This window comes from Anser brachyrhynchus (genome assembly GCF_964034855.1).
Source record: "Anser brachyrhynchus genome assembly, chromosome: 1".
Lineage (NCBI taxonomy): Eukaryota > Metazoa > Chordata > Aves > Anseriformes > Anatidae > Anser > Anser brachyrhynchus.
This window is the reverse complement of record NC_137694.1, coordinates 56,291,351-56,319,005: the sequence shown is the minus strand read 5'-3', so window position 1 is coordinate 56,319,005 and position 27,655 is coordinate 56,291,351. Positions and strand designations below refer to the sequence as shown.

At 49.7% G+C, this 27,655-nt stretch overlaps 1 protein-coding gene across 2 annotated transcripts; it reads right to left on the bottom strand.

Annotated features, from left to right (window-relative positions):
- Window positions 1-13,435: 13,435 nt before the first annotated feature.
- On the bottom strand, window positions 13,436-26,314 carry MB (myoglobin). Of its 2 annotated transcripts, none has more exons than XM_080577174.1 (3): window positions 21,753-26,314; window positions 15,009-15,231; window positions 13,436-14,310 (listed from the first exon to the last, which is right to left on the bottom strand). In XM_080577174.1, exons 2-3 carry the CDS (start codon window positions 15,159-15,161, stop codon window positions 14,164-14,166), a joined length of 300 nt encoding a protein of 99 aa, XP_080433300.1. In that variant the 5' UTR covers window positions 15,162-15,231; window positions 21,753-26,314; the 3' UTR covers window positions 13,436-14,163. The 2 variants fall into 2 exon arrangements, with proteins under 2 accessions (XP_080433300.1, XP_080433299.1); XM_080577173.1 differs by lacking the exon at window positions 21,753-26,314 and adding an exon at window positions 18,801-21,664.
- Between the last annotated feature and the right edge of the window lie 1,341 nt (window positions 26,315-27,655).

Sequence of the window (27,655 nt, the reverse complement as noted above, 5' to 3'; positions counted from 1 at the left end):
ATAAACTTTTTATTATTATTATTCTATTGACTTCTTCTGTCAGTCAATTGTTTTATTCTTAACTGAGTTAGTAAACTCCTATACACCAAAGCCTCTACTTAGAAAGAGCAGTCTCCACTATTTGGTTTTGTTGCTTTTAGCAACAGAAAAGGTACCATTTTTTTTCTACTCTATCTCTTGCCCAAAAGCCTTTCATGCTATTGTAATTCAGTGGACGTGAGAACTATTTTTAAGGAAACCTGCAGAGGTTCAGAAAACCTCAAAAGCAGGCCCTGCAAGCTTTCCAGTGCTGTTAAGGATGCTAAAGATAAGCCAAAAGATGAGATAAGCAAAAATTTTAAGATAGGAGGAGATAGTGCAATGATGTCATTTATACCACTTAGAAAGTACAGTCCCTGCATCAAATTTAAATGACTTCTAATGAGGAAAAAAAGCTGAGTTTGCAAAGCAGATCTTTTTTCCCAGCAGAGATACCCGTATACCTCACACATGAGCATTACTTGGAGGTGGTAAAGGCAACAGGATGCACGGAGAGAGAAAGGCAAAGGTGCTGGGAGCAGATGTGTGCTGGGCAGGTCTGGGTGGCTGGGGTGTTCAGGTGCCACATCTTTCTTCTGGGCTTGTCCATCCCAAATACCTGCGTTACTATTCTGCAGTGAGTGCTGAAGTGATGATCCCCATCCTTTCTAGCCCTCGAGCATGACATGCCACATTTAGGCAGCTGCAGCTGACTAGGGTGAGAGGGGCACGGACTTTAGCTCATTTTCTTCCAAACACCATGTCCTGTTGCACAAGGAAATGTGACATTATTTCACTACATGACATCACACAGTCAAGACAGCTTTACACTGCACAGAAGCACCACCAGTGCTGCAAAAGACCAGGAAGAGACCCAGCCACAGGGCAAGTGTGTGGCAGGACGGGAGATTCAGCGCAGCTTCACCAAGCCGAATATCGGCGTGGCAGCTCAGATGACATCTCTCACAATCTGCCTCTGGAAAAAAATAAAAAAAAGTAATAAATAAAATGAAATAAAAAATGTGATGACAGGCCGTGAAGCCCGCTGGGTGCTGCGGGTCGAGGTCTTGCCTGGGCCTGCTGCAGGCCCCCCCGCGGCTGCCATGGCTCCCCCCTCAGCGGCTGAGGCCGTGGCGGGCGGCGAGGCGGCAGGACGCCATCTTGCGGCGCCTCCCCACCTCGGGCGGCGGGCGGGCTCTGTCCGTCCCGTCCCTCTCTCTCCTCGTGAAAATGAACTCTCAGGCTTTGTTCTAAACAGTCCTGAAGTGCAGGAGCAGAACTGAAAGATAGGTCCAGTACATTCATTTCTGAATGAATTGTTCTTGACGATCTTAGCCACTGGACTCGGTGCAATGAATCAAGGCTGAGAGTGGGACTGCCTGTGTTTGAAAGTTTTTCTTCCTAGGGAGTGGTTTAATTCTGTTTGACTTCTCTAGGAATGTGGCAGTTCAACCCATCGTATCTACTGAGTGGAAGCAAGTCAACCGTGATGATATCAACTAAAAACGCTATGTATGACTAAGCAGCCATGCCCTGGCACCTTTGGTGTACCTTACAAGTGCAGGTGTCTTCTTTGGATTTCCTTCCTAGTCTTTTTCTTCAAAGATGCCAATGTAGTTAAGCCAGATTTGGCAAACAAATTTATTGTGACTCCGAAATGAACATGAGAGGGGTAATGACCTACAGAAAATAAACTCTTGCATTCAGTTTTCTTTCCTCTGTTCTCCTTAGAAGTTTGTTTCAAATTCTTAAGGAAAGGCAAATTCCCTCCTGTCCATATGTTCCTCAGGTGGTGCTGCTGTTTCTGTCAAAGAAAATACTACCTTGTACTGGAAAGCAGCTTGCTATCAAACCAGCATCCAAGTCTGGGTTTCCATCAGTGCAAATGTATCCTGGACCAATCTTGGTAGGATCTTTTATACAAACGCTTGTGCTTTGTGCTGCATGGTGGACATACATGCACATTCTGGCATAGCTAGGTATGAACCTCATGTCTCAGTATATCACATCTCTTTGGACATGTTTCTTTTCCTGCATCTCACATCTCATAGTCACATTTTCATGTTTTGAAAACATAAGGAGCTGCTCCACATATCCCGCTTTGTCTAAATCTGATGCTTTGTCCCCTTTAGGATAACTCAAATGCCAGTCACTGTAAGTGCTATAGTGGCACTTCGTGTCTTAAACTAGAACAAACAGGTTGTTTTGTTTTGGTTTGCTTTCTTTAGAAAGCAGTAGAGATCATCTGTAAAGTCTGAGGTCATCTTGTCTGTCCTTCAGTACAGTGTGGCTAAAGAATTTTCCTCCACAAACCTTGAGTTGAGCCCTTAATAAACTAATGTTCAATGTGCTATGCTTTCCTTTTTTTGTTTGTTTGGTTGGTTTTTTTCTTTTTATCAGCAACTGAATAACTGAATTCAGTATTATTGCAATCTTCACCTCCCTTCTTTGGCTGCTTCTTCTAACCACTTCAGGCTGCCTCTTCTGACACCTTCTACCTAGCTGAATCAGTCTTTGAAGTCCTTTGTGTTATAGTGCCTATTCCTACAGATAATGTTGTCTTTTATGACCACTCAGGGGAGTTGCATGAAGGACAGGCAGATCCGTTTGAGTGCATTTTGTGTCTGAATGGTGTTGCTTCTGTACAGTTTAAAGCAATGATGAGTATATGTGGTAATGTAATGAAATAAAGTCACATTACCTTGAGCAACAGGACATAGCATTTGGAAGCAAATGAGCCAAAGTCTGTCTGTCGCTGAAGTGAATGGCCTTTCCTGGAGCACATTACACCTACAAGAGAAATGGTGGAAACCAACACCTGCATTTCAGGCAGTCTGTGCTTACACCCAGCTTTCTTAAGGAACATTAGAAGTTGCTTTTCAAAACTGCACATGGCCTTCTGCAGCAGTTTTGTCCATGCAAAAGTGAATGGCCAGCAGAAAGCAGAAGGATAGCTTAGGGAATGACAGTCATGCTCATCTCATTTAATTTTACCTTTTTTCTCATTTGTGTGGAGTGAAGCCCCTGGAACATTACTAGCAGATTACTCTTAGCTCATTGGGAAAAGGTCATGGTGCAGGCCTCACTGGCAAGAGCAAGCTGGCTCAACAAAGTTGTCTTGGTCTCTGTGGAGCAGGGACTGTTTATCCTTTGTGTCTTGTACCTTGTCCAAACATACTGTCAGCCCTCCACTAATTGTATATAATAAAAGCAATTCTTCAAACAAATCAAAGGCTCTTCATTGAGGAGGGATGATGTTTCTTTCCTTGACAGACAAATGATGCCTTGTGGGAGGCTAGAAAAGATGCTGTATAATGAAATTATGCAGCCAGTCATCTGAACGCGGACCTGCATAGCCCTCTGCTATGTCTGTGGTCAAGGAGCAGGTTGAAACAGAAGATCCAAACTTCCTTCCCCTCACTCCGCTTCTCATTCCAGTGTAAGTTCTGGTTTGATGTTTTTGTGCTAGCAGCTGTCTTGGGACGTTGGACAGTAACAGTGGGAGCAAGAATATGAGCCAGAAGTCCCATCTTAATAGCTGTCTTGGTTTGAAAAGGACTTTGGGATTTACCTGGGGGGTCGGGAGGAAGAGGTCCCTTGTACTTAGGCCAAACAGTATCTCCTCCAGTAATGCAGCTGACAACATCCCAAAGAAACAAAGAGAAGAAAGGAGATTTCACTGCCAGAGTTCTTTGTATTTTCATTTATCCTTGCTTAGTGTCCCAGATGACTGCTTCTTGAGTCAGCTGTGCTGTGGTGCCAGGTGTGACTCAAACTGCTACTTGACTAATGTTTGGTACATCATTCATAAGCTTCCTCTGAAACTTGGGTGGGCAAATATGTTTCCCATTCCTGTCTCTGTCATAGGCCAAATCCCAATTATTCAGATATATTCTGGGGGAGAAGGGGGAGAAAACAAACAAACAAACAAACAAAAAACAACAACAAACAAGTGATGCCATGACAACTAGTTCAGGCTGTACTGAGGCTTTGTATTAATTACTCAGTAAAAAGGAATTTTCTTAGGAGACAACAGTCTGCAACTCAAGAAGTGGAACAACACTGGGCATTGTGTGACCTCAGCCTCCCCTCTGAGCACCCCACGATGTTAACCTGTTGTTTGGGAACTGCATGGTCTCTAACACCATGGTGGGCATCATATCCAACAACGTGGCTGCAACAGGACAGCTGGCCCAGGGTGGCACTTCAGTCTGGTTGCATCACACTAACAGGAGCTCATATCTCCAGGCATTAGCCTGATAAAGCTTGGTAAAAGACTGCAGAAGCCCCCTTGGACTAGCAAAACCCAGATACAGAATATACCCTGGGAGGAAAATAGCTATGCTTCTTCCCTGTCGCCTACACCTCTCCCAAACAAAAATACCCTGCTGTTGCTATGGGCTTAAATAGTTGATTCTCAGCCACGTTCTTTTTTTCCCTTTGAAAATGTAAAAAGGTCTTCATGGGGTGGATGTGCCTTTCAGGAACCTTTTCTTAGCGAGCATAAATTTTGTTTGTTTTTATAACAGCCATGTCACTATGTGGTCTACAGGAACAAGACTGCAGATGCGATGCGGTGGTACTTTGTAGTAGTGTGTATGGTGCTTTAATTCTTTATTTCTTGTTTCCTGTTTGAGAGTGAGATCATTTCATTCATACAGGCCCTGGTAAGATGGGCAAAGTAGAAAAGCAGAGTGACAAGACGGTGGGGAGAGGAGACACGGTAAGGACAAACCACTGAGGACACCACTCTGCCTTCACAGAGCACATACCTAGTGCCACTTTTGCTCTTTCCTCCATTTGCTCCATTCCCACCCCAATGAGAAAAGCTTAGCAGGCAACAATTCTGATGAACATGAGCCTTGGTTTAAATGGGAATTCGTAGCCAAGCCTTTACTATCCAGAGTTCTTAATAGCTCTCCATGGTATTCTGCCAGGCTATTGTCCAAGCAGAGAAACCCTGCACTTGGCAAGCTCTGACACCGATCAGTCTAGTGCAGAGGACCAAAGTTAACAAAATGGTTGGTAAAGAAAAAAACAATGAAACGTCTCAGCAGTTTCTCCTATAAAAGGATCTGTCTGAGGCCCTTGGTTTCCTGCAGTATTTACCCACCCGTGCAGCTTTAAAGTTCATGCTTAAGGACCAACTGCTGAGCTGAGAATGAGTTTGCTGGTGTTAACTTAGGGCTGAGGCTGGCAGTCATGCCACGTGGATTTAGCCATGACGTCTCCGAGGATGCAGAGATAGGTCACAAGACCAGAAGCGTCTCCTTCTCCTTGAATGCCCTCTAAGGGGGGGAAATGAAAGAGAGTGAATGAATGTGAAGCAGGGAATATAAATTGCAGCATAAGTTCCCCAAGAAACCTTCCCTCCCTCCAAGCCCCAAACCACTGAAGAAGGAACCAAAACCCATCTTCAAGTGCCAGGAGCTGGGCGACTGTCAGTGACTGCGATGGAGCCTGGACTTTGAGCAGCAAGACGACGAGTTCATTTTGCCTCTCTTCCATTGGTATCTGCTTCTACTACATCTGCTGCAGGGAATTGCAGTGTGAAGGCTTAGCACTTTAAATAGATCACTGCTATCGCCACAAAAGGCAGTAATAAAAGGGGTTCATACTGCAGCTGATGAATAGATGCAGAGCTGGTTTCCAGCTTTCTACTGCATCATGAGCAGAATGAAATGAGTGGTCCCAAGCCTGTGGCAAAGAATTTGCTGTTAGCATCCTGGTCTCTGAAAGGTCTCACACCCACTGAAATTAATAAATGTTGAGAGGCTGTGTACCTTTGGGGCTGCAGAACAAAACATTTAGTTCTGTGTACTAACTATAGGCTTTGTGCCGTACGTACATACACACACCCCCACACGCATTCTCTCATCACAGAATTAATTGTAAGCTAAGCACTCCCAACAGGAATAAAATCAAATGTCCGAAGAAAGATAATACTTTAAATTTATTTCTAAGATGCTCTGCCCTCAAGATACAAGAGATGTATGCTCGCTCTCTCTCTCTTAATATATACTCTCAAGTAAATATTATCTCTTATCTCACCAACTCCAGTGCTTGAAAGGATGATGTACTCTGCAGCATTCACTTACTCTGTTTTGGTCTATTTCTAATGTTGAGAGGCTCTAATGCACTTTTTTTCCCCCATAGAAGTAATTAACCCCTTTACTGCTGAGATGGCTGCAATATCGAGACAAAAGGTTTGTCTATCTCCAAGCTTACTGTAGGTGGAAAAGAAAAAAGCATTACTTCCATTTCCATCTGTTTTTCCCTCCTGCATGCTGCCAGCAGGATTGGTACTGAAACTGTCTCTGTTCTGAGCCACTGTGTGAATGAACGTGGGCATGGTGATGTTATGAGAGGAAATGTTTCTTGACCATTGTGCATGAGATCTGTGACTTCCTTCCAGGCAGGCACAGCTGCAAGCAAGGCTCCGAACAAAGCAGTAAAGAAAGAAAATGCTCTTCTCCTGCTGCTCTCTTCCATAGAGAACTGTGAGTGCGGGTAGATCCAGATGTTACCATCAATGAGGTAGGAGGAGAAGTTGCAAGCGTAGCTCAAACAAACAAACAAACAAACAAACAAAACCTCTCCGAAGTCTACTCCCTCAGAGCCTGAGCATCCCTGGGCTGGAATTCATCACCCATACCTGCTCTCCCAAAGACAAGCCCTTTCCAACATCGACTGTGAGGCACAGCTCATTCTTTAAAGACCAGAGCTGGCAGAGTGCTCTGTGTGATGAAAGGCACACACCTCAGCCTTCTTCACTGACCACACTGCTGGCTGGGAGTGGCTGGAACAGCGTTTTTTTGGAGGTCAGATGTAGGCAAAGTATGACTGGATTCTGCTAGATTAGGCAGAGGAAGGTCACATCTGAGGATCATAAATGAATTTAGGCAGAGGAACACTGGCTTAGCCCCACCCAAGCTGGTAGAAGATCAGGACATAGCAGAAGCAGAATGTCAAAAACCAACAGGGTTTTTACTGATGAAAATGTAAGCATGTAAAGAATTATGTGGGAGGATTTAAGGTTCATACACTTGGATTTAGGGGCCTCATTTCTGCCAGTAACCTGTTTCAGATATTTAATTCCTTTATGATCTTGGTCCAGGGCCTTTTGCTGTGGAAGTGAGAAGATTAGCAGTGCCCCAAGTGATACCATAGTGCGTTAATCTCCAGAGCACTTCATTCCAAGTTCAGCCCAAAGGACTTTACACTGCTTTGCTTTGTATACAGCATCTGTAATCTATCTGGGTGTTTGCACCACACCACCGTTTCAGCTGAACGTCTACATACAGGGTGTCCTTTGTCAACTGTTGAAAAGACACCACATCAAAGCAAGAACTGCTTTCTGGCATATGGCACAACTTCACATCTCTTCCTACACAAGAAGCTCACCAACATCCTGTCTTGTAGTCTGCAGCCTGGCCTAAAGGACAGCTGAATGACCAAAGCATGAAATAGGGGATGTGCTGGTGCCCAGCTCTGCCTCAGTTTGCCCTCTGTAAGACGGGAATAATTGCACAGCACCGCAGATGGAAAGCACAAGTGGGTCTCTATCTAAAGTCTAGCGTGAAGTCAGTATAGAAAATAACACCGACATGTTGTTAGAAGAGTGTTCTTTCATACAGGACATTTTATAGAGTGATAGTTTTAAATTGGATGAAACAGTTCTTAATTAGCATTGAACATCAGAACAGAGTTTGTCCCGGATGACACTCGCAAACAGCCAACAAGTTTCTGATCAAAAACAGACAAGGAAGATACAGGATGGCTGAACTAGAAAAAAAAACATAGGAGGAAATATGTTGAAGATTATTTTCTAATCATTCATGTTGTTATGAGCTTGCAATTTGTGACTGTTACAAAGAACTCCATTATGGGAGAGAGGATTTCAACTGGAAAGGAATGGTTTTATGCACTGAGGGATCATTTCAGCTGTAGAGGGAACATGCCAGAAGACACAGGGACAAAAGCTTAAACGTGACATGCTGAAATTAGCTGGGGGATTAGCTGGGTTAGCAATATGTGCCATTATCAAGGCAAAAACAAAGTGCTCAAGAAGTTTTTTCCCCGTGATTTATGGGCCAGCTCTGAGAAAGCATCCTGTGCTAGCACCATGAGAAAACTGTGAGCCCCTCTTTCTTCCCATACAAAAACACACAATTACCAGCTCGTGTTAGGAAACTCCCTCCATCCCACTACAGCAAAGCAGTTGTCAGAATGATGCTATTACTCTTCGGAAGGCACTGACGGCCATAAGCAGCCTTGGGGATTAGGTGTCTGGGCAGGGGGTTGTGCCTCCATCTTCCCACCTGCGTTTTGTTTGCCGTTCCTCCTCGCAGACCACGCAGACCCATCTGCCCGCAGAGAGGAGTGGCACATGGCGCACGCTGCCTGCTTTGCCTCTGTCGCTGCACAGCTTGCCTGAGCGTGTCTGGCACAAGCCCTTAGCTCAGTGCAGGCTCTCCCACAGACTCTGCAGGGACACTGGACGGCTGGTTTGTTTTTTTGTTTTTTTTTTTTTTCCTCCTTTCTCCCCAACCAACTCACAGTTAATCCATGACACACTACATCCCTCAAAGGGCACCAGACTATTCCTGTATGTGTGTATCCAGCTGAGAGGCGAGTGAGAAGATGCAGACCCGCTTTGACACCATATCAGTTATCTCTCCAGATAACCCCAAAGCTCACCAAGAGTCAAGAGGACAAGACTGCTGTCATGCAAGCCCTGGGCAGAGCAATGCCAGATCTTAGTGAGGGTATCAGCTCCAGGAATTTTCCACCCTTTTGGTGAGGGTTTGGGTGCTGGAATTTAGCTTGAAGACAGAAACAGATGGACATGTTAGGGGAAGACAGAAAAACTTCATTGAATTAAAGCACCATTACTTACACACACTGAAAAGCCACAGGAGATCCACAAGTTAAGCATGGAGATATAGACAATTAAATGTTAGTAATCTAGAAGCTCTTCCAGCCAAAGCTATTCTATCACTGGAACATTTGAATCTGCTGTAAGGAGAATCTAAAATAGGATCAGGCACTCAGAGGCTGCATTCATACCGAGCTTTCCTCACAGAAGAGGAACAGGCTTCATTTTCTTTATGCTGTTCTCCAGACATAAGGCTGCAGCTATGATATACATGCCAGGATCGGCTTTAAAGGAGCTGTCTTGGATACTAATAACAGCATAGCTATGTGGTCACAGCCCACTTCTCAGCCCTACAGCCCGGGTAAATTCACAAATTCCTAGACAAGGCTGTCTATGTTGTGCTCATTTTTAATACCTGAGGTCGTTACTGTAAAACTGGGTTGGGGCCGCGTCTGCTGCTGGGTCGCAGGGCAGCGGTACCAGCAATAGCCTCCTCTCACCAAATTCAGCAGGCCAGCCCCACAGCCCCACGGCACTTACCCGAGCCAGGGCCTCAGATGAAGTGGAATAGCTTTGCACCAAGGCTGGCCTCATTGACCTCGCAGCAATTGTGCTTGCATTTCGGCAGGCATAACCCAAGTGACCCTGCAGGCAGCTCGGGGCCACTGAACTGCTGCTTGTCTCAGCACGAGGTGCTTTTCTGGGGGCATGGCAGAAGGGACAGATACTCCAATACCCTCCTCATCCCAAATACACATTGCCTTGTCCACCCAGCTTCCAGCCACACCGGTATGCCCTGGAGCAGGGTCTTCCTTGCCCAAGAGAGCCCCCAAGGTGCCCCTGTCTGCCACAGCTTGGCTTCTGCATGGCTGGGGGTAAGGCGGAGGCTGTCTCTTCTGTCTGTTTGTTTACAGGGGATGGAAGCCAAGCTGGGAAAGGACCTCGGTACAGTGCAGCCAAGTGACTATAAAATAGCGCTTTAAAAAGCCACAAGGTCACCTTTACTGACATTTGGATAAGGATTTTATAGAAGTCACAGGACTGGAGATGGACTTGTGCCTCTGATCACAGGGGAGGGAGAGATCTGTGTGTTGGCTGAGGAGGTTGCATTGTTGTGACTGTCATGTTCATTAATGCTCATTTATTAGTTTCTTGTATATAAGGGGCTGATTGGGATTTCTCTTCTCTTTTACTTAGTTCCAGCTGGCTTCCCTGACTTTGCCAGCACACCTGCATGAAATTTAACAGCCCTCCCACTTACCTGTACTCTCCAGGTGCCGTGCCCTTGCACAGTCTGTTTTCTCACTTTTCTTGCTCAGACCTTAGCAAACCTTGGTCTTGCTGCCATATTTCATTTAAGCACAAGGTGAGAGCTAACATATATCATCCTCTTAAATGAAGAATCAGTGCACAAGCACGCAGGCATCTGAAGGATTTGGCCAGAGGAGCTTTGCTGACGATGTGCGTTGTGAGCCTGGTGCTCGTGTATAGATGTGTGTGTGTGTCTGTGTGCATGTGTGTGCTCAGTACGAAAAGAAGCACAGACGGTGAGCACTGAGCCCTGCACAGCCCAAACGATCAAGGATGCACCCTTGAGCAAAACTGAAAACAATGAGTCCAGGAAGGAGGAGGACATGCTCAGATCCCATGCACCTTCAGGAAAAAGACATTATAAGGCAGGCAAGTCCACATCAAAGAAACACTGGCTCCACTGCTTTCTGTTCCTCATAACCTACAGGACAGGTTTTGGTTAGCCAGCAGAATAAATGGGACTCGTGACAAAAATACCCCTGGTCTGAAAGCATGTGGTGTGACTATTTGAGTCTCCTTATTAAGCTACAGTGCCAGACAGACATTACATACTTAAGACGCTGTCTGTGCTTCAGCCAGTCCCCAGAAAGCAGAGATACCTGTTCCGTGACCATGACAGGACTGGAAACTTCCCGTCTCCTTCCTCACATTATCCCCACAGGGAGATGCGAGCATGAAGAGTGCCATAAACTTCATGCAAATGTGCTGAATATTCAACACAATTTGCTGCTGGAGCCCAATCCCTTTCTCCCACCGAGATGACCTAGAGACAGACCACAGGATTAATTGCGTGGTCCCCGGCACTTGCTCCTTGATGCCACGTGGAGCCAGGCAGGATCGGCAGCAGCAGTAAAGACAAGGGGGACAGGCAGCGCAGCCTCAGTGTTGCTGCAGTGCATTTGGGGCAGGCTGACCTGTTTGTGAGGTCCTGCTCCCCGCGTCTGAAGCCCTGTTGTGTCTCCGGTGTCTGACACCACGGCCCGAGATAGCTCAGGTCACTGGCTGGGTGCCACGGGGAGCTGTGTCTGGCGATGGAAACGCACTGGGAGAAGAATAGCTTGTCGAGTGCAAAGCAACAGGGATGTTTTTCAACCCAGGGTGGGTGTGTAGCCCGTTTGCCGCCAGAAACAGCTTTATTAGCATAAAAGAAATCATGGGAGTGCATGGAAAGCGTAGGACAGCCACCAGGCCGACCTGGCTGCAGTTGATGTGTACGTGCCGGGGCAAGGAGGCTGGCAGCCGCACAATCTGCGTCCCGTCCTGTGACCAGGAATGCGTATGTGACACCAGAGGGTGCTAACGGGGAGGGGGCTGGGCACAAGCCCCTGGGACCCATCCTCCTCGTGTGAAGCTATTCCTGGAAAGGAGGCAGGAGAGTTTTTGAGCTTAGGCTGATATGGTTTATCTCCACTGAGGGGCTTTGTCCCACACACGGACCAGAAAAGCTACATTTCCTAGTAGCACCATGGAGAGGGTGACTCCGGCGCAGACGCTCAATCAATACAGCATGGAGCCAAAAGATCTCCATCAACCCCTTTCCTCTAGGAAACTTCCCCTGCCCCTAAAGCAGGGGCTGTCACAGGAGCTTTGCAGACTCGCTGTATACATATACAAACATCTCTACGTGATGCCGGGACTGCAGCCAAGGGCATGCTCAGGACCCCGAGCAGCAAAGCTGCAGGTGCCTGGATTTCACTGCAAGCATCCCAACCTACGGAGCCTGCCAGAGGTAGGCTGGGCTTGTTCAGCCAACATGCAAGTTTGCACTGATTTTAGACCCACGTTTACTGTTATCTGAACTTGCTGGTTTATCTTTACGGGGCCATAGGCACAAGACATCAGGCCCCATGTCTGACCAGCACAAGTTTTAGGATGGTCCCTAGCAGATTGGCAGAGTGGATGAGGCAGACTGAGCAAAGGGCCAGTGCTCCCAAAGGCCCAACAAACATTCCGGGTACCAAATAACCAGTAGCTAGGCACAACATGTGTGCAAACCCTCCCTCCTCCACCATGCTGCCCTACATAAAAATATCTAGAGATGACTACAGTCCCGCTTGGACTGACAGAGGCAGCTGCCATAGCAGAGCTTTTAATCCCAAAGCAGAGCCTGTTGTCACTGGCAGGAAATCTTATTGTGTTGGACAGGCAATCCTAGACCTTAATTAAATAGGTTGCCCTTCCTGCGAAGCCAGACAGGCTAGACTGGAGTCAGAAGGAGCAAGTTGCTTAAGCCAGGGACCACCTGGCTGTAACTTCATCTATGTGACACCGTATGCTTTTGTGACCCGCTCTGAAAGGTTGAAACCCCAAGCAAGCTCCCAGAGGTAAAGTGAGGATTTATAAAGAGCAAGAAATCAGAGATGCTCTGTTCTGGGAAGGAATTCATTCCTTCTCCTTTCAGAGACTGAAATTTTGTGGCCTTTGCCCCGACCAAAGACCCAGCGGATCATGCTGGTTCAGGATTGATTTTTAAGGGAGCTGGCGGCTCCTGCTCTGTCTCCAATGCACGCAGTTCAGCGGGGAATGCTTTGAACCAGACCCTGCTGGTAGCTCCTCATTTTGTGCACCTCATTTTTCTTTCTCATGCTTGCCCTCACGCTGTCTCTGTGAGATAAACCACATTACTTTCTCCATAGCAGAGAAGAGCAGCAGTGTCGACCCCACGCATTTCCCCCTAGCCAGGACCCAGCTGCTCACCTCTGTAGCATCCCATAATAGTGTGGAGACCTAAGGTTGGGTCTTAAGGGCACCCACTGCTGTGGGCAGCTTCCTCCCAGGCTAAGCAACTCTATTGCTTCTTATCTCCTGGAGAGAGAAATGCAGAGTGCTGTGGCTGGGATCTGAGGCTGCTTGTGTGTGCAACCTCCCCGTCATTAGCAGGACGCAGCAACTGGCTCCCTCCTGCACACAGAGAAAGGCAGAGCACACAGGTGGCCAAGGCCATCCCCTCCACATCCCCGCCGCTCAGCAGCAGCCACGGCGTTGAGTCAGGGAGCGCTTCTCGTGCAGAACGAAGGATGCTGTTTTGGCACCTTGAAGTCCAGTAACCAGGTCGTAACCCCGCGGTGACACACGAGTGGCCAGGTCCCCCCATGCCACTCAAGTTGTGGGCTGGCACCGCAGCATCAGCGCCGGTGGCTGGGTGCATACACAAAACACCTCCTCCACTTCCTCCATCTCCCCAACTTCTCGCTGGGGCTCCTACGGAGCAAGGAGCGAACACACGACGCCAGTGCGGGAATTTTTTATTTTCTGAGAAACGCATACTTTACTTCCCAGTGCAACACAACTTCACATGCATAGCAGCAGCTGCCAGAAACCTACGATCACAGGGTGTACTACTCTTTATAGTTTTGCTAATGTGAGTTCAGCGAGTTGCCAAGCTGGCAGACCCCGGAGACTGACATGCTCCCACCCCCACGAAACAAGGTAACATCAGTGACGGCGCTGAAAGCTCTCCACCGCAACCTGCTAACAGTCTCACCTGGGAGAGGAAAGGAAAGTGGTGTCCCCACTTCCCACCCTGACATCCCTTTTGCACCACTTGAATCATTCCTTCACCCTCCTGTTCACTGCACTCCTCAATACACCCCTTGTTCCTCCACATCCCTTCATGTCCTGCCATGACATTCTCCTCTTGGATGAGACTGGGTTTTGGGGAGGGGGGAATAAAAAGGGCATAGGGATAGGCAGAAGCTGACAGATAACCCCTTATATTATTTTTCCTAAGAAAACAGATTATTTCTCTTGTATACGTGAAGCCAGGAAAGGACAACGGTTTATCATGGACATCACTCTGAGTGCCTCTGCTCTGCCTGTGGTGACTCTCGGCCTCTTGTCAAAGCATTCCCACACGTCTTGGATGGCCAATCATGAGATGTCTAAAACAGTGCTGGGGAAGCTTCTCTAAGATGCATGGCCAGGCCTCCGTCGTGGTGTCCCTCTGTGCGTATACGCTAACCCTGGAAACCGAATTCCTTGTACTTGCTGGCCATGTCATTTCGGAACAGCTCCAGGGCCTTCTTCATTGCAGCCTGGGAATCAGCCCCAAAGTCTGCAGAGTGCTTTTCAGCAATGACCTTGATAATGACTTCAGAAATGAACTGTGAGGAAGGAGAGAGAGAGAGAAAAAAATAATAAAAATAAAACAGAAGGGACGCTCAAGGTTTATTTTCAGAAAATCCAGATTAAGAAATAGGTTGCAGAGCCTGGAAATATCTCCGAGCTAATTCAGTAGCCCTTCCCACAGTCTCTGGAGAGACACTGTGGTCTAGCATGCAAGGAGCCTGGGCTGGGCAGAAGAACTGGGCTCTGTTCCTAGCTCGGACACTGATCTGCTTTGTGACCTTGAGTAGACCATGGCCCTTCCCACTCTTTGCCTGCCTTGTCCATTGAGGCCCAAATTCATGCCTGTGTTTGTGCAACACTTAGTTTTGTGGGTCTTGGTCCCCAGTGGATTCTCCAGGGCTTACTCTAAAATTGTACGTCCCTCGTGTCCAGCCACTGACAGTTCTTATGTCATGTAGTTTCCCAGGCATGCAGGGGCTGCATGGGCTGGTTTATTATTGTCAAGAGTGTCTCAGACTGCATATGGTGTTTGGAATGGGAAATCTAAACTTGGAGATTCACATACCATGAGCTGAGCCCTTTCTGTGCCTCTTGCCTGTACACAGAGGCCTTGGGCTTGAGAGTTCACTAAAAAACAACTAAACATCACTAACTAAAAGTGCAGCTCTTGCGTAGCTGTCCTGCACACGTTCATTACATATCAGACAACAAGATTCCCTGCCCTTTTGCATACCTCCAGATATTTGACAGGGATTTTGTGCTTTGTGGCATGGGTTTGAGCCAGGGGCTTCAACTCTGCTTCATGATTACCCTTCTGCTTCAGGATTTTGCCCAGCTGGGTGAGGACGGTAACTCCGTGTTTCTTCAGATCTTCAGAGCCTTTCATCTGATCAGGGGTCTTCAGGCCTTTGAACTTTTCAAAGCGATCCAAAGTCTCAGGGTGGTCCTGAAAGAGTCTGTGGACAGAAGCAGAGGGACTTGTGAGACTTGACAGAGCTGTCATCCAGAACAGAGCTGAGGTCCAGCTGCTCCAGGTGTATATGGACAGGAAAATGTATGATAACCTGCTTCCCCCCACAGAGAAAGCTCTTAGCTAGTCCCTGCTGGAAGCGGGTGCTTTCATCTGGCAATTGTGATGCTTTAGACCCTTTCCAAATTGTCACCATTCACAGTCGTTCCATTTAGCGTGTATGGAAAGCCAGAAAAGCAGTTGACCCTATTCTAAATCTGTGTAGGTTGTTCTTCCTCTGGTAGGTTGTTCCACAGCCAGATGACATTCTGTGTGCAGAAGTTTCTTCTACCATCTGTTTTACCCAGGCTGTTTTTTATCATTAGCAAATGATAAAATGCCTCTTGTCTTTGGAGGGCAGAAGGTCCTGATGTACCTCTCTTTGAATATTGGATCTACTTTAATCCCATCCTTTTACACATGTCCTAAGGTGATCACCCCATCTCTTTTCCATTCCCTCTGGCTGAGACAGAGACACTGCCCTAACCACGTACAATTGGAATCAAAAAAAAAAAAAAATCCCTTTTTAAATTATTATTATGTTTTATTTTTATAGCTGTTCTAACTCTTTGGCACCAGTCCCTGGGCTATGTCAACTGCATTAGGACAGAGACAAGGGCCGAGGCTGGTCACGGCAATGAGAGCTGTGTTCTTGCATTCATCTGAAGGCAAAACCAAACAAAACCAAACAAAAACACCTGTCCTCCCTGGTTCACTTTCTCACCGAGGAGCTAGCCTGTATTTCCCCCAGCCTGTCTCCCTGCGAGGTACTGTAGACCCCAGACTCTCACCAGGACCCTCTTCCGAGCCCATCTCTGCAATGACCAGAAAAGAGGCCCCAGCCTCACGTCCCTCACTTTCAAGCTCGGGTGTGTTTGAACATCAGCTCAGTGGGAGACGTTACGGTGCCCCCACCCTGTGAACACAGACAGAGGGTTTGAGTTTCTGCCCTTTTCTTGCATGCCCCAGCTCAGCGTGGTGCTGGCAGTGTGGCTCCTCCATCTGGAACCATGGCACCTCTGAGAGTCCTTGGGAGCAAGTGGGTAAGAAGAGCACGGGGCATCAGGCTTGCGGTGCCCTGCCATTCAGTGCTATACATAGGCGCTCTGATCCCAAAATGGAAATGAAATCAGGAAGGCAGATAGGTGGCTAAAAGCCAGGCTAGCGCTGTCCCCCACTTCCTCCCTGCCGCATTTCCCAGGAGACAGGATGCTGACACCACTGGCAACCAAACTGGTAGGAAAGTTCATTCTTTTCCCTGCCAGAGTCCTAGAGTCAGGGTGAAAGGGGGACGCTGGCTGTCCTGGTTATTAGGAGCAGTCTAATAATGAGGTCTTGAGAGACATCGGCTCCCTTGCACAAGTTTATTTTCAGGTATTATGCGCTCTGATGGGCATAACCCAACCAGCTGAAGCACCAGAAGGGCAGTGGCTCGCATCCATGAAGTAGCTCACTCAGGCTGCCCGCTTCAGGGTCTGGACCCTTGGCCCAGGGCTTGCAGCCACCAAACCAGCCTCCTCTCGCAGGACCGTGGTTACTCATTTGCTCTGCCCTTGGGAAGCTGCTGGTCCTGTGATTTCCTAGGGATTGGTCCCATCTGGAACCAAACATGCCTCCTATTAAGTGGCCATTTGGGTGAGGGCCAGACTCTCTGACATATCATGTAAGCATAGGTTAGGCTACATTAACAAATACCTCAGCCATATGCAAAACAGAAGCTGTCCTGCAGCAAAAAGCTTCTATAAATGAGTGACCAGTCTTTGCCAACATTTCCCTTCAAACATCTTCTAAGGACTTCTGTACTATACCAAGTGCTGAGCACAACACACGCCTTCTCTTTTTTTTCCTGTATCTTTCTATGACAAGGGTTGTCTCTCACCCAGGGAGATGAGGTTGCCCTATGCAATGGGATGGAGTTATTTCTAAAAGCCTCCCTCCATCGTGTCTGGCTATGGCTGAATCATGTTTGCCAAAGGCAAGATACTCCCGAGACCCTTGAATATTCTTCCAAGGAATGTTTTATTTGTTTGTTTCGGAAAACATCCACTTGGATCGGTATTTTCTAAACATATTCCAGGATATGTCATCTACCTAAGAAGCCTTTAACAAGGCAAAAGCAGGCACATTTCTAAACTAAGAGAAGCCTGCTGGGCTTCCCCTGCCTCTCCCCTCCCTCAGAAACCCCCTGAAGGAGCAAGAAATGACCTGCTAGTGTGCTGGCGAGCACCAAGTCACACGGGAGAGGGGTATCACCTTTAATGCCATGGATCAGCATTTGATGCCAATGCTCGGCCTTCAATACCTGGAGGAAAAGCAGTATTACCTATGCAGTTTGGGAACTGCTTTTGTTGTCTTGTGGCAGTTTCAGAGCCACCTCACAAAGGTGGTCAAGTGGGGAGGGCTCAGCCTTCTGCTGCCCACCACCCCAGTATACCTGCTCTGGATCATCTCAGCTGAACTGTTCAGAATAAATAAAACAGCCCCCTGGTTTGGCTCACTTTTGGAAAAGCTTTGAATGGACTGTGGATTTGACCATTGGTGTGGGGTCCTCCCTTTAGCTGTGCTTGAGATAGGAAACCCCCTGTGTGAGAGCCACATCCCCACTGCTGTCCACAGCGTCCGTACCCTCCTAGCATATGGTGCTGAGCACAAGCTGAGGGGACATCTGGAGAGGGTCTCCTTGACATCTCCAACCCTTCTGGTCTTTAAGGACAGGGTAGGATACGATGCTGTTTCCCCCTCCACAGCCCTCAGACCCCTTGCAGGCTGCATTTCTGTGATTTGCTTGTTTCCCAGGGTGTTCGTCTCTCAGGGTTCAGGAGTGCAAGGACAGTGTAGGGACAGGGGTCCTCTCATATGGGGACATCACGAGCATGCCTTCTCTGACCTTGGATGGAGGGAAGCACAGGGAAGGATGTGCCTCATTTGACACCCAGACCCCAAATTCATCAGCAGGGAATGGACAAGTTTTACTGCCTGGATTTCTGGGGGGTCTGGCCAAAAAGCAGGATGGGCAGGACTCTGCCAAGTGACATCAGGGTGGAGAGAGGGAAACACTCAGGTAATTTATAGTCAATTTTACTGAAATCAGAGATTTCAAGACAATTGCCAGAGCTGATTTTCTTCCCGTCTCCATCCCTTCCTCCCCACACCATTGCTGCACAGCACCTGAAGGCCCAGGACACACAGTTTGCTCCAGCATTTCTCACCGCAGTGCCTGGGCAGTGAGCATCCAAAGCAGAGCTTCGCCTGCAGGTCAGGTAGAGGGAGCAACAAAGTGCCTCCATCCTTTGAAAGCAGCGCAGGCCTCCTCCTGCACTCACAGACGGAAAGACAGAATCACAGCCCCTTCACACAGTGAGCAATTTTTTAGCCAGAAACCATAGCCATGGAATGCCACCGCCCTACATTAAAAGAAAACAGCCTGCTGAAATGCACGCTGCAGAACACGAGTCCCCGTACGCAGCGTTCCTCAGTCTCTCAGCTTTGCTCTTAGGACCAACACTTCTTGCCTACCTCATCAAAACTGCATGCCCATGGCCGGCGAGGTCGGCCTCCACTTTCCCCCAGATGGTGAGGACGTGCTGCCATTCCTGGTCGCTGAGCCCCATGGTTCACTGGAGGCAGGGGAAGATGGGGGCAGACGGGTCCTGAGCGCTGCCTGCAGCAGTTGCCTTTCCCCAAAAGGGTGGCTGGAGAGCTCACCCGCGGGATTTATAGTCCCTCCTCACAGACCTACACCTGTTAATCGTCAGCTGGACATCTTGCTCTCTTTCAGGCTTGTCTAACCTAATCAGCCTCTCTTTTTTTCTAGGAAGCTATTTCGGGTCGGGTGGTATTGTGGGTGCTACTGATGGCATCATTTCTGCTTTTCGTATTGGACTGGCACACGTCCCACTCTCCACAGAAAGGGCACTGCCCAAACGCACTGCCAGGAGCCTGTCCCGGCTTCCCAAGGACAGGCGTCTAAAGACATGGTGTCAAACTGTGCAGCGGGAGATTCCTGAAGAGCACTGTCATCCGCAAGGCCAGCCCGCCTCCCACGCCCCTGCCTGCCAAAGGCAGGGAGAAGCCAGGCCGGGATGGCTGGTAGCATTGCTCCTCCCCTCCAGAGGCCTCTCCTTTCCCCTGCGGGGGTTGAGGTCTGTCATGCCAAGTATCAGCATCAGGAGGAAAAGCCACCACGAGCCACCGTGGATATGATTTTGGACACCTCCCAGGCTATCTCCTCAGCCTCCTCAGGACCGATAGCAGCCAGGCATGCCAGCGGGATGATTTATCCCTTCCAAGGGGTGAGTGCAGGCAGTGCACGGCCCGATAGCGAAGCCCAGCCAGCAGCACTGCCCAGACGTGCAGCACCCTGCGGCCTTTCCTAAGGGTAGGAAGGGTGGCCAGAGGCAGGCGGAGGTGTCGGCTGGCCTCCAAGCCCAGAGGCAGGAGAATTTCTCCCGCTGTGCTTAGCAAGCGCCTGTCAGCCAAGCCAACCTGCAGTCCTCTGCTTCTCTCCTCTATGCACCAGTTTGCCTCACATCCAAAAACCTGCCTCCTAAACTCTTCCAGGCCAAGATTTCATCCTGATTTCCCTGTGCAAACACCAGGGCACTATCAGTTACCCAAACTAGGCTGAAGTGATGGAGGAGCGCTTGGGAGCCCTCCAGCAGAGATCACATCCCCGCAGCCTCGCTCCTCAAGTCCTTATCACACTAAACAAGCATTTGCGCCGCCCCATGCTCAGCCTTGGGTAGGATCCTGAATGCTGACCTTACAGGCTTACATGCACTTCAGACGCGAGAGAAATGTGTGCTCCTCGTACACGAGGGGCAGCTGCTTATGCACCGCGCTCTGTTGTATTCCCCGTGCTGAAACTGCTCAGTCGCCATAATAACCTCATTTGAGTTTGGTTGACTCTTGTCGCTCTGTAGCTGTCCCCAGGGCCGTGAAGCCAACAATCTCCGTACAGACACTAACAGTGAATGGACAGAGGCCTTAAAAAGGGCAGGGGAGCCCATATTGGTTTTTCCACAAGTGAAACGGCAATGAAATGAAATCGTAAGCTCTTCCCCGCGGAGCATAAATAAATACAGCCTGCAAAATGACTACAAGCCTTACAGCAGCCGCGCGGACGCAGCGCGTGCCTCAGCCCTCTGCTCATCGCCTAGGGCAAGGCCTACAGCTGGCACCACCATCTGGGCAAACACCAAGTGCCGGGAGCCGACATGTCGGCCGTCACCTTCCCGTGGGCAATCGGGTGGCCTTTTCATATGGCCACACCACACCTGCGCGCCCGTGTTCGTGCATAAAGCGCTCTTGTTAAACGAGCATTAAATCGTTAATATTTTGGGGCGCGGTGAAGCGAAGCAACAGCAGCCGACGTGCCACCATCACCAGGGGTCTCGCAATGGTCTGGCTGCGCTGTGAGGTCCGCCAAGGGGACGATGGCCATGACCAGGCCCAGACCCCAAAACCCCCTGGTGCTGCTGGGGGAGCCCCCGGTCGCGCTGCAGCAGCCCGGAGCTGTCGGCCAGGGCTTGCTACCATCTAGTGGCCACGGGCGACAGAGCCACGCGGAGGGGAGGCCACATCCCTGTCCCCATGCAGGATCCGCAGGCTGGAGGGGGCCTGTGGCCTTTCCTAGGGGCTGCAGGGGCTGGTGTCTATCCAGAAGGTGCTTAGCAAAGGATCCCCCCTCCCTAAAGGGTAGGGGAAGAGTCTTTTCTGGCAAAACAGCTCCCTCCTTGACGGACGGCAAACCTTGCCGTAGGTATCAGTGAATTTAGACCGTGCAGCATCCCTGCAAAGGGAAAAGTTGCTTATTTCCCCTTTTGTGAGCAATCAGAGAGGTTCAGCCCCTGGGATAGCCAGGGGAAGAACGAGGTCTGGCTGCAGGGCACGGCGCTAGGAGCAGCAGCCGGTGCCAGTTCCTAACACAGGGCACAGGGAGGGCCGGAGTACCCCGGTGGGAATTGCACGCTGGCAGCAGGGAGGCACCAGTTCCCAGTCTTTTTGGCCAAATTCAGTTTTTCTTAGAGTATCACTGTTGCAGAGAGAGAGAGAAAGCCAGCCGCGGCCTGTAAAACAAATGCCAGAGAGCCCAGTAGTCCCCGACCCTGCCTTGGCAGGTAATGTAGCAATGCTGCAATAATTTCCAGCTCTGTCTTCTCTGCAGCCAGGGCTGCTGCAAGGAGGGAAATGCATGCCTGAGAGACAGGCACTGGTAAGAATCATAGTGACGGTTATTTTCATTTCAAATACGTTTATGAAATGCACTTTCCAGCAGGAGGGAGAGAAGGATGCTCCAAAACCATTCAATTTTAACACCCCAGACCATCTGTGTTTGCACAGCAAAACAACTCAGAGAGGTGAACAAGGTTTTTTTTGACAGCCCCCCCCCCTCCCCCCCCCTTTTTTTTTTTTTTTCCTTTTCAATGAACCTTTTCCCCATGACATAATTAAAAATAAAAACCCCACCTGGGAGCAGGGGACGGCTTGGGATGACGGCCGCAGCCCCGGCTGTGCCATGCCCCCGCGCTGCACAACGCGCAGCCTGATGCCAGCCTGGCACGTGCTGCTCTGCCAGGGGAGAGGTCGGGGGGAGGCCGGCACGCCGAAGAAGCCGGGTGCGTTATGTAACTCCCAATTACATAATTAGCTATTGCATAATGCTGGGGAAAAGGCCCTCTGCAGCCCAGCTTCGGTTTCTATGGCATTTTGCTGATACATGGCTTCTTCCAGGACGGTGCGCCTGCGCTTTGCTTTCGGAGCCTGCGGCGCAGGCTGTGCAGACAGACAGACAGACAGGTGGGATACTGCACTCCCAGCAGCACTAGCCAGAGAGAGAAGAGCAACAGCAAATCCTACAGCCATAGCAAGGCAAGAGCATTGTTTGTTTTATTTTCAGGATCAGAAGGCTGTCAAAGAAGGGCGCTGCATGCATTGCATGTCCTCTGCCTCTTGCAGGAGACCTGGTGGGGGCTGACTGGTGCTGGCAGCAGCCAAATCCCTTCCAGGCTCTCTCCTCTCTCCCCCTCGCCCTTAAGCCCTATTCTTAGCAGTGCCTCCAGGCAGGGCTCCTGCACACTGATGGATTTCAGCAGCTGGGAGGTGACCCAGCACCTGCTTGAAAGGAAGAGGAATGATTAGGAGGAGATGGCAGCGCAGGGGCACGGTTTGGGCTGTAGGTTTGCAGAGCTGTGCTGCGCATGGAGCATCTCAATATGGGGTCAGGCCCTGTACCACCAAGTCAGAGGGCGCTTTACCTTCACTTCAGTACACACAGGATCTGACCTCTGGTGACTATCAGACAGGCAACTGCATGACACAGTCATTTTCTGTCCTCAGAGGGAGCGCAGGGTGGCACAGAGCCATGGCACGACTGATCCACAGCTCCCATGCCCTCACCTGGGCAGCTGGGCAGTGTCTGGATGAACCATTGAGCTGGGCTAAGTGGGGTGCTCATTGCAGGCTGGCACTGGGATCTGGTGGAGGAGCGAGCACGAAAGCAGCAGGGCAGTCCAGGACCAGAATATTTGGGCTGCAAAGTAGGAGCCAACAGGGGAAGCGACTTCTGCTCCTGTGGAGCTGCAAGGCTCTCCTTTGGGGCTAGGATACCAGAGTCCAAAAGGGTTGAGGATGTATGTGGGTAAATGCAGGTGCCATTAAAGGAAGGAGGAGGAGGATTAGAAGGCAACAAGCAGCTTGTAAAGCATTGCCTGTTCCGGGAGCAAAGGGAAGAAATGTTTTTTTAGGTAAGAGCATGGGTTATACCAGCAGGAGCCAGGAGACCTCTAGGAATCAGGTGGATTAAAGCTCATAACACCATAGTGACACCCAGGGATTTCTGCACTATGTACAGAAATAATAAAGCAAGAGGGGAATTCCTGCCTCGCTCCTCTCTACCGACACTCAACACCATACTGGCAGCTACAGCCTGCTGAGGGACAGCTGGAAAGGGCAAGGGCCAGAAAACATGTGCGAGGGCACCTTGCAGGGTGCCTCACCTTGCAAGAGGGCTCAGGCACCTGCCAATGAGTGAAATGGTGAAAACTTCCAGCGCCAGAGCTGCCTCTTGAGGTAGGGGAACTAACCAGGATACAGCATAGATTGTGGGAGGAATCAGACCCACTTATTCATTCCCCTTGCCTCTAATCCCCTGAGCACGGGGCTTCTGCAAGATGAGAGCCCACGGGGAGGTCCAGATGCACGTTTTTGTGCTGATGCTTGCACCTGCCTTTTAATGAGCCCTTGCTTCCCGCTGCCCTTGGCCACTTCCAAAGTTTGTGCCCCATTCTGCATTATCATTCCCACACGAGGAGAGCGATCACAAGATCTTTTTTCCTTCTTGGGAAGAGCACCGATGTAAGCAGTCCCTAATCCAGCAGTGCTTTCTGCGATCCAGTACTCTTACAGAGGGGAACCGCTCCCTCTGCAGAAAATCCTGGGCAAAAAAGTTAAATGTTCTCTTCAAGCAGATCAACACCTGGTGGCAGTGAACACCCTGAGCACAGCACTGGTGGCCTGGCTGCAGGAGCAGGGCATTTATCACTGGATTTGGGATGGGCTTTGTTCTGCATCTTCTTCCTGTTACTGTCATTCTTGCAGTTTCACCTGTCTTCATTTCCTGCAGATCTTTTGATTTTTAGGGTCCACAGAGGGGCTTGGTGCTGACCACAAGCCTTGCCCAACCAACCAAGCAGTGAAGCATCTCACCCGTGCTGAGCAGCCTGGTCCCGTGGTCGTGGTGTAACACAGCATCCCTGTGAAATGCTCAGTCTGCTGAGACAGCTCGGCTCTTTGGGGTCACAGGTGGGTGTCCCAGGCTTTTGGAAAGCCCACCTGTAAGCATCTTACACACACAGAATCAGTGGATAGCTAGAAGCTCATCTTGCCTCTTCCCCCAACAGCATCCAGAGGCAGAGTGTAAGGAGCAGGAACAGCCCTACTCCATCACGGCAACCCGAGACTAAGGGACTTCCCAAGGCTGTATTTGCATCCCTGTGTTCAACAACCTTAGGCAGAATTCTCCATGGGTTTATAATTTTTTAATCCTCTTATATGTGCTCCCCCAAAACGTATTTCAGACGTGGTTGCAGCCCTACTGGGAGAAGATGTTAAAAAACCACCAGAGACTTGGTGACTCTGCAACAGATTAGCCAATGCGTAAACCCCAAAATTTGCTACTCGCTTTCCAACCCTTCACAAACAGCTTCAAGGCATGCCCATTTCAAAAGGAATAATGAAAATGGAAAGAGAAAAAAAGAAAAAAGAAAGAAAAAGAAAAGAAAGAGAAAAAGAAAAGGAAAGAGAAAAAGGAAAAGAAAGAGAAAAAGAAAGAGAGAGAACAGTACCAGGCAAAGTTCCCCATCTTTCCCCATCTTTCGTGCCTTTTTAATTGCAGGTTCCCCAGGCACCAGGCTTTTGTTTTTCATCATTCTCCTTCATCCACATGCCCTGGTGCTGGTGACTCAGCTGATCGGATCCAGCTGGTCTGCAGCAGGATCTGCCTGGAAATTGCTTATCGAAGCCTGGGTCCTTTTCATTCCTTCCCCGTTGGGTGCAGCAGAGGTCTCACCAGACGCGGCAGCTCTCTGCTCCAAGGCAATCCATGCTCCTCTGGGTTTGGCACTGGCATCTTCCAGGGCTTTCTGGTGAATCCAGGAGTTCTGGAGAGCCAGCACATCCCACCAGCCCACCGCAGCCTGCAGTGAAGCCATCGGGGGCTGAGGGCTGCTCACCATGCAGGGGAATGTCCACAAGAGGGAGAGTTGGTGCCAGCCTCGGCCCTGACATCACGGAATCGGCACTTGGCCTCCTGATCGTAGGAGAGCCATTCCTCATGCTTCATTTCCCCAAGCAGAAGTCCTTCCTTCCCCTGACAATTATACTTTCCACACCGTTTTCCCTCCTCCTCTCTCTCCAGCCGAACACTATTTTGTCTTGCTTGTGTGGGACGTGCCGCAGGGCCACGACACGCCGGCACTAGACGGTGTTATTGGAAAGGCGCTGTGATTGCGGGGGTTCCTCTGCCCTCACTGCTGCTCTGCTCCGCTTCCCGTTCCTAGCAGCCATCCCTGCTGGGATCTGCGCTCGCCAGTCCTCAGATGCCACCAGGACATGGGATTTTCACTCCATTTTCCAAAAATAGTTGATGGCTACCAGCAACAAGGGCCTAGAGGTCTTGGGACTTCTGCAGGACAAAGCATACAAGGAGGAAGCCCCAGAAGACACCAGTGGTGCGGCAATGATGCAGGAGGGACGGAGCAGGAGGGGTGAAGCCAAGACACCCAGTGGCCAGAAGCTGTTCCCGCATACACACTGATTTGTCTTCCTGGATCCAGGCCCGTGTATGCAGCCACATCCAAAGAGAGAGGGAGCAAGCACCCAGATCACAAGAAATTCACAGTAATGTGAAATTTATTGTACAGCAGGTTATTTTCCAGGGGGAAAAAAAAAAAAAAAAAAAAAAAGGGCAAGAAAACCAGCAGGGAGCTGATGTGGGAAACTCCAGAGTCCTGGAAGCCACTGTATGGCTTGGGGCTGGTGGGATTTTTTTTAATCAGGTTCCCCTGTGGTCCATAAACATTTCAGAAGGCAGCATCAGCTTTATCTAAAAGGAGCCCAAGCAGCAAGTGATCCCTTTTTGGAGCTGTTCTTATCTTCTCTTCATTCATTTTTTTCCAAAAGCTTTCCTGGTCAAACATCCATGTTTAGGAATATTTTGTGGTCTCAACCTCAGATCAAGTAGAACAGTCATTTTCTCTCTCCCCTCGTTGCTCCTCCACGTGTGTTTTTCTCCTGTTTTCGTTGCCTTGCCCTTTTGATCTTTTCTCCCCACCTCTCCGGTAACGACTGGAGCTCTGAGTAAGAGTCAGAGCACAGTGAAGCACCCCCACAAACCAACAGCGAGGACGTGGACTGGTGGCCGACCACGTGCGGTAGGGATGTGCTCCTCTCCCCTGCACTGTGCAGCCCGTCCCGGGGTGAACCTCCAGCCTGAAGGGTCAGTCCCCCCGTCCAACCCTTCCTTTATTCCCCTGCTCCATCCAGCAGGAGGTTCGTGAGACCTTTTCCCCACTGCAGCCTCCACAGTTGGTGGTCTCCTTAGTGCTGGCGCAGCACAAGCACCAGCAAGCCCCTCCCAACAACTCCATGAACAGCGTCCTTAAGCCACCCGCTCCGAAACCTTTCAAGATATGTTTCAAGGAGTTTGGCTAGGGGCTTAGCAGAAACTTCTAACGCAGCTTCCAGCATTCCTGGGTCTCCTAACCTGCAGGTTTGGAAAACGTGTCCAGAGAGACGTCAGACAGGACCAAGTAGATCCGTAAGACCCACGTGGCCAGCACCACCATGAAGCCCCCAAGCGTGGCTCCCAGCCCTTTGCTTGTTGCGACGTGGTGGCAGCAGCCACCGGTGCTTCCGCAAGCACATGGGAGAAAATCAGCTCCCGAGGAGAAAGGGACAAAGCAGGGGAGCTGCTGGGAGAGAGGCAATGCCAAGCAGAGCTGGCTGGGTCTCTGGGGAGAGCCTGAGGAGCAAAGCTGTGGGTGCACCCAACGCACTCCTTGGCATGGCTGAGGCAGGAAAGCGAGCTTATTTACAAAACAGCCGGTGGATGTGTGCCTAGCATACAGAGGATAAGAAAAATGAAAGCACCTGCTGCTAAGACAAAGTTATCGTATGTTGAGTGGCATGGTTTCATATTATACACTTACTTCATACAGATTAGGGTAGAAATAATTTAAAAAAGGTTGTGCTCTGAGGCGGAGCTCCCCTGGCACCACATTGAGGTCCATGTGGAAGCTCGCACTCACAGAGGCTCCCAAAACCAAACCCCCAAACTTCAGAACATTTTCCCTAGCAGCTCAGCTACCCACCATGCCCTTTGAAGTAAAATTTTAATTTAAATCCTTATCCTCCTTTCTTACCTTTAGTGTCTCTCCCATTATCCGCACAGCCACAAGTTCCACGACTGCTCACCCTGTCGGTTTGTGACCACCCCTGCTCCGTCTCTCCCCGCACACCGCCAAGTGCCCAGTTTCACCAGTTGCCATCCCAGTGCCTCTCCCACCCAGCTGGGGGCAAAGGGACCCCCCCCCCCCCCCCCCCCCCCCGTTGTGCCACCAGGATGCTGGCTGGTGGCTCGCTGCCTGCCCACACCTCTCATTTAGGGAGCAGCCAAAGCGGTCAGGGGGGTTTGGGCTTGCCAGGAGCCAAAAAGAAATATTTTCAGGCTGAATGAGATTGACACCAATGTTTTATTTTGCTCTCTCTATTTTTTTTCCACCTATGAACTCACAAGCAAACCAGAAGCCGTGGTTTTTGCCATGTCTGCTCAGGAGTGAAATTACAACAGCAGCAAATGCTTTTCAAGTGCC